This window comes from Drosophila mauritiana, chromosome X, assembly GCF_004382145.1.
Source record: "Drosophila mauritiana strain mau12 chromosome X, ASM438214v1, whole genome shotgun sequence".
NCBI classification, from domain to species: Eukaryota; Metazoa; Arthropoda; class Insecta; order Diptera; family Drosophilidae; genus Drosophila; species Drosophila mauritiana.
Genome location: NC_046672.1, coordinates 16,598,641 through 16,611,684, shown reverse-complemented (window position 1 = coordinate 16,611,684; position 13,044 = coordinate 16,598,641). Strand labels below are relative to the sequence as shown.

Below are 13,044 nucleotides of genomic sequence, written 5' to 3'. Positions count from 1 at the left end.
TATGTCCAACTGCCAGCCATTTATACATTATAAAACTATATAAACACACAGATCGGCTGGGATGCGAGGCGATCCAATGCGACGAGGTTAACTCACTACCCAAGCACAGTGTGTCAAATTACTGGGAAAAAAGTGAGAATGATAAAAATACAAACCAAAAAGAAACACTTATGTGGAATGTGATTTTAATGCTTCAATATTAATATACTTTTTATAAAACAGTGCATATCTGAAAGTTTCTATCATTCTTGTACATTTATCCAAGGATTAGGGATCCTGTTTTAGGACTGTGGTCCCACTGTGCCTGGGGGATATGGGGTCTGTTAATTCGCTTTGGCCATTTTAGGAGGGCCACCACTCCATGCCTTTGCCGTTTCTGCCATGGCCTGCCATTGTCTCACATCTTCACCAAATAATTTCCATGCCTCCATGCCCCCCTCTCCATCAGCTGCACCGAAAAAAATAACATAGTAAATACAAAGTAAAATTTAAGTATTATATTTAATGATATATAAATAAATATTAAAACCGCATAGAAAGTGAAGAGATTTAAGAAGCCATTCAAAATCATAAGTTTAGATATCTATACAATTAATTGAATTAGTTACACTTAGGTGTTAATCGCCACTGATTTCTCGCCGTGTAATGCACTCCATCTCCAATGATTTTCCCCATTTCCCATTGCAGGCCTGCGCACCGCGCTATGTCTTCCACACGATGACGCCATCGAGGGCGTTCCGCATTGATCCCGTGGGCACCTGCTTCACCTCGCACAACTTCGAGGAGTTCTACGAGGTCTCCCCCTGCCGGACAAGTGAGTATCGATCAGCGGGACAGGGATTAACATCAACCCACACCAATGGGCCTAATTCGGCCTGCGATTCGGTGTGATTCTGTAATTCGAGCGGCAGGGAATCCCTTGAAAAGCGAAATTCAAACTGTCAGTCGCCGGCATTCCTTCGGCTTTTGTTGCTTCAATTTCTTGTAGTTAGCTTTATTTAATTTTTTTTTTGGTAATACTCGAGCGTATCGAATAACGGCAACTTTAGGGAAAGTGAAAAACGTCAAGAGTGAACGACAATCACTTTGGCCACAAATTTAGTTGGCTGGAACATGCTGCATAAGAGTCGATTTTGAGCATTTTTGAAAGACTTTCTACAAATATTTGTGTTTCACTGCAGAAAGTTCAAATATCTTAAATATTAATATCAATATTAAGAGAAATATTCAATAGCTAAGACATACCATAGTCCGATAACTTCAAAAGAATTTTAAAAAGACTTTCAATGTTTGGATTACAAAGTTTATTATTCGATTCGTGAGCGAAATATAGTTTCTTTTACGAATGCAGCTGTTTTCGAAAGTGAAGTTTTTGATGTTCGCTCGTTTTTCGAACACAACTTGGCCCTAAGTGACTAATTTGAAGTCATTTGGAGGCATAAACCAACAGCGGATCGAATCGTAAACCTTTGCAACCCAGAAAATCCCCACCCATCATCTGGATGGACTGAAAGATTTATGCGACTTGACAGCCGACAAATGCGCACCGTCGAAAACTTTTGAAAAAACATATGCATGCTGTGTAGTTCTGTGTAGTGCGGTGTTTGTAAATCTAAAAATATTTGATTCGATTTTTTGTAGTTTTATTTCTTTCGTTCTGATGCATTTGTTTTTCTGGCTTTTACCTCACATTTACTTTCCCTGCCTTTCTATTTTATTTTGTTTTTATTATTTTTTTTTGTTTTTTACGCTATATTTTTTCCGTTGATTTTGGGACAGCCTGCCAAATTTGTTTGGTTAGTCATCGCATTATCCGACTTTACCGACTATATCTAGGTCTATATAAATGGATATAGATACATACATGTGCCAGCACACATGGGGCATTCGCGTCCTCCTCCTCCGCAAAGTTTCGATGAGGTGTGATTATTTTTAGCAGTGCCTCGCAGATGCAAAGCATTCAACTGGCGTGTATATATATTTGTGCATATATCTTTCGGATTTTTAAGGAGCTATATCCGTATATATGTATGTACCTATGTGTGTTTACGTATGAGTCTTACTATATGAGGGCTAGCATATGGCCATTAGTCGGGGTTGTGACTCTTGAACTAGTTTATCATACGGAGGAATTGCTATGCTTATTTAAATTTTCAGCTTTATGGCTTATTTACTTGGCGTGGTTCGTGGAATGGCCAAGAATATGAAGGCATTTGCATATGATGCATTGGGTTGAAGCTCTGAGTCAATCGAGGTGGCTGTAGTAAACTGATTCATTCAGAAAAATATTCCATTTTTAGATACTTGGTCCATGGAATACAACTGCTTATCGAACACGTTTTGTATGATATACACTTTCGAGAAATCTAGTTCTAATCAAAAAATATAAAATATTATTCACTGTGCTTGGTGAGAAAAGCTAAATATAATTCACATTGACCTAGAATTTCTTGAGCTTAAAAGTGGCTTAATAGAGCGATATAAACCTAACTTAACTAACTTAAAAATTCACTTTATGGCAGTATCATTTGGAGAATTTAATATGCTGTTTAATAATGTGTTATATATTTTTTTTCTTTTTTTTTAAATTTTTATTGGCTATATTTCTCTGAACCAGTTGCATGAGCTCATATGTGGCGATTGCTCAATCCGCGGCCAATATGGCCCATCCAAGGGCGATTTATAGATTCTAAACACACGCGAATGGGCCAAATCGATTCCCAGTGGCCTTTTTGTTGCGTTATTAATGCTGTTGTTGTGAAATGATTAGCAGCAACATCAGCAGCAGCAGCAGCAGCAGCAGCAGCAACTCATCCTGACAGTCGGTTGAGCACATTCCGACATCACTGAAAGCAATAAATACCAACTTAACGCACAAAATGCCAAACTAAATAGTTAAAGGAAAAGAGGGGTAAATCAAAGTACAAAACAATCGAGTCGAATCGAGTGGAGTGGAGTGGAGTGACCAAGCCAAGTTGAAATGTCGGCGAAGGAGCGGAGTTCTCGGCGTGCCCTTGCTAAAAACTAATTGTAATTCAAGACGGGGCGATTTTATTATGGGAATTACTACAACTGCCAAGACAATGCCATGGGTATGCTCACGTACGAGGACCTGTGTGCGTTACGATTATACAAAAAAAAAAAAAAAAGAAAAAATACAACAACAAAAAAAAAAAGACGAGTTAAAAGAGTTGACTTATGCGATTGCCGGTGCCAGCAGCAACATGTTGCTGCCGTCGCTGCTGTCGCTGAGCTCAAATTGAAACACTTCGAGACAAATTGTTATCGTTTAATTTGATCAAACGCACGATCTGCCTGTTGATTTCTCTGTTGTTTTTGCTCCAGGGCCCCCCTTGCCCGCTCCCCTTTTTAGCTGGAGGCCTGGCTTTTATCCGAGCATGCGACATCAGGTTGTTGGTGTTGCAAGAAATACCCTTTCCCCAAAACAGGATATTACCAATTTGACAAGGGAATGGAAAGCAAATTAAATAAAATCCAGTTTGGAGCGCTTATATTGAAGGAAAAGTTCGCCATTGGGCGACATGGTGAAATGCCCCCCAGTGGGCGCCACAAGTTTGAAATTGTGCAACTACCGTGATGGCATTGCAATAGGGTATCCTAGCACTCGACTTTCGGCCGTTTTTTTTTTTCTTGTTGAGCTTTTTGCTGATGTTACGTGATTTCGTATTTGGTAGCAAGGCAACATTCGCCAGACACTTTGCCGGACAAACAAACAAACAAACAAAAGGCGGGGCCAACAAAAGGATGTGTGACTGTGCATGTGGGGATGTGGATGTGCTTGTGGATACATGTGTGTGCGGATGCCGTCTTCACTTTGGGCCGCGTCTTGATCTTTTTGTTTGCCGCTCGGCAGTTGGGGCTGCTGCCTTCATTGTTGTGTTTTCATTTCAATGTCCATCGCTGTGGCAGGCAAAGATCTTGCCCCAAAGGCGCGCTCTAATCCTTTTATGTTGTGCCAACTCGCTCGTCCAACTCTCGTCCAGCGTCTGACAAATAGCAGCGCAATTTATTGCATTGCATCGGTAATTATTTGCAATTTATTGTCCCACACACCGTTCCCCTTTTTCGGAAAAAGCAGCCCCGTGGCCCTGCGAACATTTATGATGAAATCGCACGATGCCTAAATGGTCAACTGCGTGTGACTGGCATTCCCCTGACCCCAGCCTCCCATTTTTTTTTCTTTTTGCCCAATCACTCACTTATGCGATGCATTTCCATCTTTCGTTGCAGACAACTGGGGTTATCATCGCCAGGGCTCGTGTCAGGCTGGATTCAGTGCAGCGATCAACGGGGTAAGTATTCATTGGGTATAAACTGAAAACTCAAAGAACAGGGGGGATACTTATCCATGCTCCAGTGTAGATTTATACGAATGTTTTTCACTTTATGCCAGAAATATAATATTAAAATAAATAGCATTTATAAATAAATAATATTATTATAAAAATGTCAATATAGGTGTCTATAGTATATATATATAGTATCTTTCTGCGTTCTAAAGATACTGTTGCATTATTTAAGATACATTCTTAGGTTATTTCAATAGCATAGTGATTTAAGTGAGACAAATCTTTAGTTGAGTTTCGCCCTATATGATGAAGTATAAATTTCGAATAATTGTAAGAGTATCCAAAGTACGTAGTTGACTTATTCCGATCTCTAGATCTTTCAGCGCTCCCTTTTTCTCTCTCGTATTTTTTGGGTTTCATTGAGTTATTATATGCATGGAATGATTCGGATAAGACAGACGGATGGTCGGACGTGGGCACGTTTAGTTGGCACCTCGTTGGGATCGTGGCATAGCATTTGCATTCACAATTGCATCCCCAGCATTCGATTTGACTATTATGCACATGCGTACATACGTACATATAGCTAGCTATATATGCAGATACATTTGTAACCTCTTTTCTCCGTTGCAGAATGGCTCGCGTCTGTTCATTGGCGCACCTGGCAGTTGGTATTGGCAAGGTAAGTGCACGTTTTTCCCACATGCTCCGTGTACCGTTGTTCCACTTCTTATTTATTTATTTATTTATTTATCCGTACCTCAATACCTTTTGTCTCTTGAGACGAGTTACTTTACTGTATGTATTTTGATGTTGCTGCTGTTTCTGGTATCTCGTGTCTCAATGAGGCTACCGAAATTGATCCAATGTATTTAGAGATAGCTAGAACTATAAGTAATATCCTTAAACCCCTCTAGACGATCCCAAGACACGAACACACACACAAACACACACGTAGTCTGGTTTGAAATTTGAATTTCGTTATCCCCGTTTTCATTTAGCATTTGTCTTCGTCCTTCCCCACGAAAGTATTGAATTTTGATTGCCTTCCGATGTACAAAATCAAAGTGATTGCATTAACATAGTAGTCCCTAGTTTAGTTTATCTTACTCTATCTCCTTCGTGTGTTTTTAATTTTATTTGTTAGACAGTCCGTAACTTAAGTTAACTTTCACAGAGATATGAATATAGATACTATAAAAATAATACGGGTCTAGCTATATGTTTGTACCGTAATACCCATTTTCCAAAGGGAACCTATGCTCTCCAGTCTCTAACACTCGATCCGTAGATCTAAGCGGGCTAAACCAAATGTGCATCTGTAGAAGATGGAATGCCAAATTTAGCTGTATCTAGGATGTGTCTAAAGTGCATGTCGCATTGTAGTGTCCTCTAGTCGATAAATTATCCTTAGGTAGATATTAAAAACTTGTTTCTTATTTTATAAAATTTTCTGGCTTATAAAATGTGTTTCTAAGAAACGATAAGTGTGCATATGAGAGTGCTTATTCTTTTAATATACCAAGTATTTCGAAAACGTTACTAAAGTCTTATGTTTTGGCAAAATGCCAATCAATTTAGGTATAATTATTAAGTGCGCACTTATCAAACAATTAAAGTTACCTAAGTTTTGTGACGTACATTCATATATGTATATTGTGTTGTCGAGTTGTTGTCCTCCAATTCGTTTAACCCCAATTGGCCTAACGTCGCTCTGTTGTCGCTCCCAGAAGCTAACAAGATTGTACCGTTCCAAATTGTACCCATGTACCGGTCAAAGGTCCTTTAAATCAAAATTACTTTGCTAACTCCGATATCATCTACAACTCGACAGCAGGAGTCAGCATTATAACCGTATATCGTATTATTGTTAATCGTAATTTAATGTATACTTAACCCCATAGAAGTTAGCTGCATTTACTGTACCGTATTTGATACACGATTTCTACTGTAACTGTAACTGTAATCGTATCTATAACTGTAACTGTACCTGTACCTGTACCGTATAACGCGTCATGTTCTTCCTGATCTAATTAATCAAAATTATGTTCTCTCTTTCTCTTTATATTTTTTGCTCCTTCCTCCACCTTCTGTCTCACTCTACACTCAATCAATCTCCCGTGTGTCGGGGCAAAATGCATGCGATTTTGTACCGAAATTGATATGAAAATGCGAAATGCATTCTGTACCGATTCCCCAAAAAAAAAAAACGAACCGCACCACTCGATCACCCGAACCCGTAAACCAATATCGAATCCCAATCAACAATCTTCCCTACAACTATTGTTGCTATTTGAAAAACTCCCGATATACCGAAAACAAAAACCATAAAAAGGACAAACCTACTCGATACCGCCCGATGCCGAGTTTCCATTTAAGCCGCCTCTTTATCAGCCCTTCGGCACTGGAGGTAATAATAATAAAAATGCCAAAAATAAAAAATAAAACAACCAAAAATACAACCAGCAACTATGCTTCTCACTCACTGCCTCAAAAACTCAACCGAAACTGTACCTACGAACATTAACCCAGCTCAGAAAAAGTACCTAAACACAAACACCAACACCCGTTCACACACAAAACTCCAATGGAAGTACCATTAACGGTGTCTGATAATCAAAAATAAAATACCATATCAACCTCATGAAAGCTCTTTCCAACATCAATCATCCATATAAGAAAACCACCTTGGCAATCCATCGAACTAAAGCAAACTCTATAGATTTGTGCGATGGTTGGCAATAGAAGTCGCTAGAAGAAAGCTTGGCTTATTAATATCTGTGGTTCCATAGGTTCAAAAAATATACTTATAGTACCTGTCGCTTTGCTGAAATCTGCTTAAATGGTTTTTGGCCAAAAAACTTTACTCTTTTTGGGAAAATTAGGCGAAAGAGAAGTTCCTTTTAATTATGTAACTGTTTTAGTAGGAAACTAATTTCTCTTTCGCCTAACGGAGTCACGGAACGGCAAAAAGAGACAGTCGCCATAATAGAATATTCACTTAAAAGATGTCTGAAAGTATGCAATACATTTTTTAAATTGAGAGGTTCGATACTTTGGTGAAAGTTTAAAGTAAATGTTTTCTAAAAACTGAAAGTGATCTGTTTGATAAACCTAGTGTAAAGATTTTACAACTTCCAGTGCTGGAAATATTATAAATTATATATTTAAGAATTCCCAATTAAATACATATTATTTCTCTTGCTGCCTGACTTGGTACCGTCCCTTGTGTCTAGCCCAAAACCCGCTTAGCTTATAGTTGTAGTGCATGTAGCTTATATCTGGTATTGACTGTACTAACTGGGCATGCTAACTAACCTTAATCTCAGCACGTTCGCCAGGCATGTTTCTGTTCGTAGTGCCCCCTGTAATCACACACATACACACGTAATCATCCAAAAACCGTAGCGTAGTATCTTGTGGTAATTGTTGTTGTGGCTTCCTTGGCTGGGAGTAGTTTAAAAACGTTCCATGTGCCATCTTACCATGTGCCCATCATCGTTGATCTCGTTGTTTGTTCTGCCCAGCATGCCCATAGCCATTTAGCGCCAACAGTTGCGGTCACAAAACTAGGATATGATGGTAGATAAAGTTAACGAAACAAAAAAAAAAAAAAACAAAATGATCACCTTCTGATATAAAATACATAAAAAGTTAATATTCTATTATTTTGACCGCAACTGAGGCGAAACCAACTCACCTGAAAACACCAGAGATATAGAGAGCTATCATTCTCGGCCAATAACCGGAGTATTTTCCGCTGATTCACAGGTATGGCCAGCTCCCACGACGTGACCAGGCCGGAGAACCAAGTGTTCTCCACCTCGGAGAGTGCCTCGGTGAACGATGACTCCTATTTGGGCTACTCAATGGTCACCGGTGATTTCGATGGCGATCGCAGCGAGGATGTGGCCATTGGAATGCCCCGCGGTGGTAATCTCGTCGGAAGGATCGTCGTTAATCGCTGGAACATGGCGAACATCTTTAATATTACGGGTCGCCAGATTGGCGAGTACTTTGGCTACTCCTTGGCCACCAGCGATGTGGACGGCGACGGCCTGGACGATCTGCTTATCGGTGCTCCCATGTACACGGATCCCGACAACGTCGAGGGCAAATACGACGTGGGCAGGGTGTACATCCTGCTGCAGGGCGGTCCCACCGAGGAGAAGCGTTGGACCACGGAGCACATTCGCGATGGCTACCACAGCAAGGGTAGATTCGGCTTGGCCCTGACCACCTTGGGCGATGTGAATGGCGATGGCTATGGAGACTTCGCCGTGGGTGCGCCCTACGATGGACCCGAGGGTCGTGGAGTGGTCTATATCTTCCATGGCTCGCCGATGGGTCCACTGGCCAAACCGTCGCAGATCATCAAGTCCGAGCAGTTGGTGGAGGGAGCTCCCTATCCGCGAACATTTGGCTTCGCCCTGTCCGGCGGTCTGGACATGGACGGCAATACCTATCCAGATCTCGCCGTGGGCGCCTACAGCTCCGACCAGGTGTTCATCTTCAAGTCGCGACCTGTGGCCGCAGTCAATGCCGAAACCAGTTTCGCCAGCAACTCGAAGCTGATTAGTCTGGACGACAGGAGCTGTCAGCTGCTCAGGGATCACAAGAAGGTGCCCTGCATGCTACTGACCACCTGCTGGAGCTACACGGGTCGCTATCTGCCCGAGCAACTGGACTTCGATGTGTCCTGGCTGCTGGACGCCAAGAAGTTGCCCAATCCTCGCATGTTCTTCCTGAGGGATGAGGGCAAGAACATCAGGAATCAGACGATCCGCTTGAACTATGGCCAGAAGTACTGCCTGAACGAGACCGTCTATCTGCTGGACAAGGTGCAGGATAAGCTGACGCCCCTGGAGGTGGAAGCCCGCTACAATTTGCGCAGCAGTCGTCCCTTGGACCCGATGGTTCGTCGTAGGAGGAGCATCCTTGAGCCGGTTATTGATCAGAACCGGGAGATCGTCCTGCGGGATGCCATCAACATTCAGAAGAACTGTGGGCCCGACAATATTTGCGAGCCAGATCTCAAGCTGAAAGTCAGGTAAGTCAAGGGGCATAATCTCCTCCAGATGCACTAGGTAGTAATATATATATCTATTGTTTATGGAACAGCACTGTGGACAAGTATCTGTTTGGCTCACCCGAACCTCTGGTCATCGAGGTCTTCATCTCGAACACCAATGAGGATGCCTTCGAGGCTGCCTTCTACATGGTCACCCCGCCGGATCTTCAGTTCAGGAAGCTGCAGCAGCTGGGCGAGAAGAAGGACACGCCCATCACCTGCTCGCCGCCCACTCCGGAGAACAACCACACACTCAAGTGCGACATTGGAAACCCGTTAGAGTCTGGAAAGATTGTAAGTTCGTTATTGGTGAAACAGAACAGCCAATGCAAATGTTTATATTCGTTATAGGCTCACTTCAAGATCAGCTTGGTGCCGGAGGAGAAGTACGGTAGCTCGTCCAGCTACGACTTCTACTGGGAAGCCAATTCCACGAACCTGGAGAAACCCGGCTCCGAATACGACAACAAGATCCGCCAAAGCGTGGGCATCTGGGTGGACACGGATCTGGACATCAAGGGCACCTCCCTGCCAGACTACCAGCTGTACAAGGCCGACGACTACAAGGAATTGGAGAATGCCACCAAGGAGGACGATATTGGACCCCAGGTGGTGCACATCTACGAGATCCGCAACAATCGTCCCTCGATCATCGAGGAGGCGGAGGTCTTCATCCATCTGCCCTACGAGACAATCGTCGGGGATCCCCTGATGTACCTGTTGAATCAACCAGAAACCGGGGGCAAGATCCAGTGCGACGATGTGGCATTCAATGAGTACAATCTGCTGCTGGACGAGAAGCTGCTGAAGAAGTCCTATCTGCAGGCCCAGGGCGCCATTTGGAATTCGGCCCAGGTCTCTGGCCAATCCTCTAGCTCCTCATCATCCAGCGGTGCCAGCGTTCACATCGAGAAGGCCCGCGGTGAGGGTTTCGTTAGAGGAGTCTTGGTCAGCAATAGCACCGATGCGGGTGACAAATTAAGTCCCAAGCAAGTGGAGCAACGGCGGCAGGAGGACACTTTGGAGGCGCTTGGGGATGCATCCTTCGTGCACCGCGATCGCGCCAGTCAGGCGGTCCAGGAACCACGCGTTAACCAGACCAGCTTCACTACCTACTCCACCAGCAGCTCTTCCTCCGGTTCGGGTGCTCCATCGGCCCAACTGCGTGGCCACAGCACACAGGGTCACATCCAGATGGCCGGACCCGTTCAGCACACGAGCAGCTCCTCCTCTTCCAACTACCGATCTTGGCCAGCGCAGCAGCAGCAGCATCATCAGCAACTACTTTTAGCCGGTTCCGGAGGATCTGGCCTTGGATCTCCGGTTACCTTTAACGACAAATCGCAATTTGGTGGCCGCAACAACAACTTCCACACCGGTACTCTGGATTTGGGCACCCTAAACCGAGGCAATGTGGACAGCGAGCTTTACAGGAGTCAGGGTCAATACCAGAATCCCAGCCAGAGTCTGGGCCAAAGCCAGGGTCAGTTCCAGGCCAACGCCAACCAGGGACACTACCAGGGACAAAACCAAGCCCAGTTCCAGGCTCGCAATCCAGGATTCCAGGGACAGACTTCCTACCAGGGACAGACGCAGTACAGTGGTCAACCCGGTGGCTATCAGACCCACCATGTGACCTACTCCTCTGGCAGCAAACCCTACTATGGCCGCGAGAATGAGGACTTCTACGACGAGGATAACCTGCAGCAGGCAACTCCTGGACACTGGAGCAGCAGCAGTAGCTCCAGCTCGAGTTCCGGCACACGCCGTCTGAGGAGGTCCAACGATAAGGAGGGAGCGGCGGAGAAGCCACAACAGATCGACCTGAACTCACCATGCCAGTCGGCAAGGTGTAAGAGCATTCGCTGCGTGGTCACGAATCTAGGCACCGAGGACGGCGACGCCGCCTTTGTGGCCATCCGTGCACGCATGGTGGCCAAGACGATGGAGAAGCTGGCCTCCAACGTGCCACTGAATGTGTCCACCCTGGCGGTGGCCAATGTCACACTGCTGCCCTTCATCGGAGCGCCCAAGGATGCCATCGTGAAGACGCACGAGATCTTCTACAAGGCGGAACCGGAACCGCTCCAGGTGCCCGATGTGGTGCCTCTGTGGGTCGTCGTCCTGGCCGCCTGTGCCGGAGCCCTCATCTTCCTGCTGCTCGTCTGGCTGCTCTACAAGGTGAGTTGTTAACCCTTTCTCTCGGGGATTTCCGTATGGATGTAATTGTTATAATATATCTCATTCCTTTAACCCAACAGTGCGGCTTCTTTAACCGCAACCGGCCAACGGATCACTCGCAGGAGCGGCAGCCACTGAGGAATGGGTACCACGGCGACGAGCACCTGTAGAGTGCCAGGATGTCCTGCAGGTCCTCCAGTTTAGCAAAGGCAGCGATCGTAGCAAGGGAACTAACATAGCCACGAAATATCTCTAACATCGCACTAAAACCAAAACCAAAACGTACTAAAAACAACGAAACGGCTCTAAGACGTACTAAAATCGAGCTCTTAGTCGAGTTTTAAGCCATGCGATGTCGACACGGGAGTTGCCAGTGGATAATCCCCTTTATATAGATTATTTTGGGGGATCAGCCTGCTGCTTGGAAAACACGATGGAGAACATTGTTAGAAAACAACACATTTAAACTTGCCTAGTCACGACATGAAGAACTTTCTAATGCGTAAAGGTTTTTTAACTTTAACAAACACACATTTTTTTTATAATTTTTAGACTTTTGTGTTTTTGTTCTTTGCAAAAATTTCGAGGAAAGTTACACAAGTGCTATATTAATCTGTACTAAGGAAGCGAATCGAAGAAGTCGAAAGGAACCTAGGCTAAGTGAGTGAATGACTGAATGAGTCAGTTGAATGACTGAGTGAATGAACACTGATTGAATGTGAGTGATAGCCAATATGGAAATATCGAAGTTATAAGTTCTGAATCGAGAAAGAGGGGAGAATGTAGAGCCGATAGCTGCCCAATACTGCCACGCCCCAGCAGCCCAGGCATGGAAATTAATACAGAGAGAACCCACACTTATTAGGTGCTACTGTAATTTTTTTTAAATCGCTTAAAATTATTCGGCGTTTGCCTAGTGCAAAGCCCATTTATGGACAATTGTTTGCCAAACTCAAAGTTTGCCTGTCGGAGGAAAAGTTACAACGCCAAAATGTGTTGAAAAATGCAAAAGAAATTATTAAAAACATAAAAAAATTATTAAATAATCTATGTAATTCTTGAATGTAAACTCTGTGTAAATACTAAAAATGAAAAACAAAATCGAAAGCGGAGATGGAGAACAGTTGAATCGTTATATTTAAATTAATATTGCATTTATTTCCAAATTACAGTGGGAGAAGCGCTGACCGACTTCTTGCAGTGTACTCTCGAAATAAAACCCCTGTCTGTACCACGTAAAACCCCTACTAAAAATTAGTCTCGCCCGCTGCTCACAGTTAGTTTAGTTCAATTATACGCTACTGTTTAATTTATTAACTGTACTTATTAATGCGTGTCATGAATAATGATTGATTGCCCCTTATATTTTTTTTGCTAATTTCTGTATTAAATTTAATGATTTACCATAAAAATATAAATAAAAATGACGGTCGAGTTGTAAAATTAAAGAAGTGTGTGCCTTTATTATGACTATTTGGGTTG

The 13,044-nt window shown here is 43.5% G+C and overlaps 1 protein-coding gene across 2 annotated transcripts in view; it reads left to right on the top strand.

Annotated features, from left to right (window-relative positions):
• LOC117147716 (integrin alpha-PS2) overlaps nucleotides 1–13,000 on the top strand; it is a 31,282-nt gene extending 18,282 nt beyond the window's left edge. Inside the window, exons 5-12 of one of the 2 annotated variants that reach the window (XM_033314715.1) lie at nucleotides 688–814; nucleotides 4,252–4,313; nucleotides 4,944–4,992; nucleotides 6,646–6,720; nucleotides 8,082–9,360; nucleotides 9,432–9,675; nucleotides 9,733–11,562; nucleotides 11,643–13,000. In XM_033314715.1, coding sequence (XP_033170606.1) covers nucleotides 688–814; nucleotides 4,252–4,313; nucleotides 4,944–4,992; nucleotides 6,646–6,720; nucleotides 8,082–9,360; nucleotides 9,432–9,675; nucleotides 9,733–11,562; nucleotides 11,643–11,732 — 3,756 coding nt within the window. In that variant the 3' untranslated portion in view covers nucleotides 11,733–13,000. The remainder of the gene's footprint in view (nucleotides 1–687; nucleotides 815–4,251; nucleotides 4,314–4,943; nucleotides 4,993–6,645; nucleotides 6,721–8,081; nucleotides 9,361–9,431; nucleotides 9,676–9,732; nucleotides 11,563–11,642) is intronic. The other variant, XM_033314716.1, reaches the window with a different exon arrangement.
• Nucleotides 13,001–13,044: the final 44 nt, after the last annotated feature.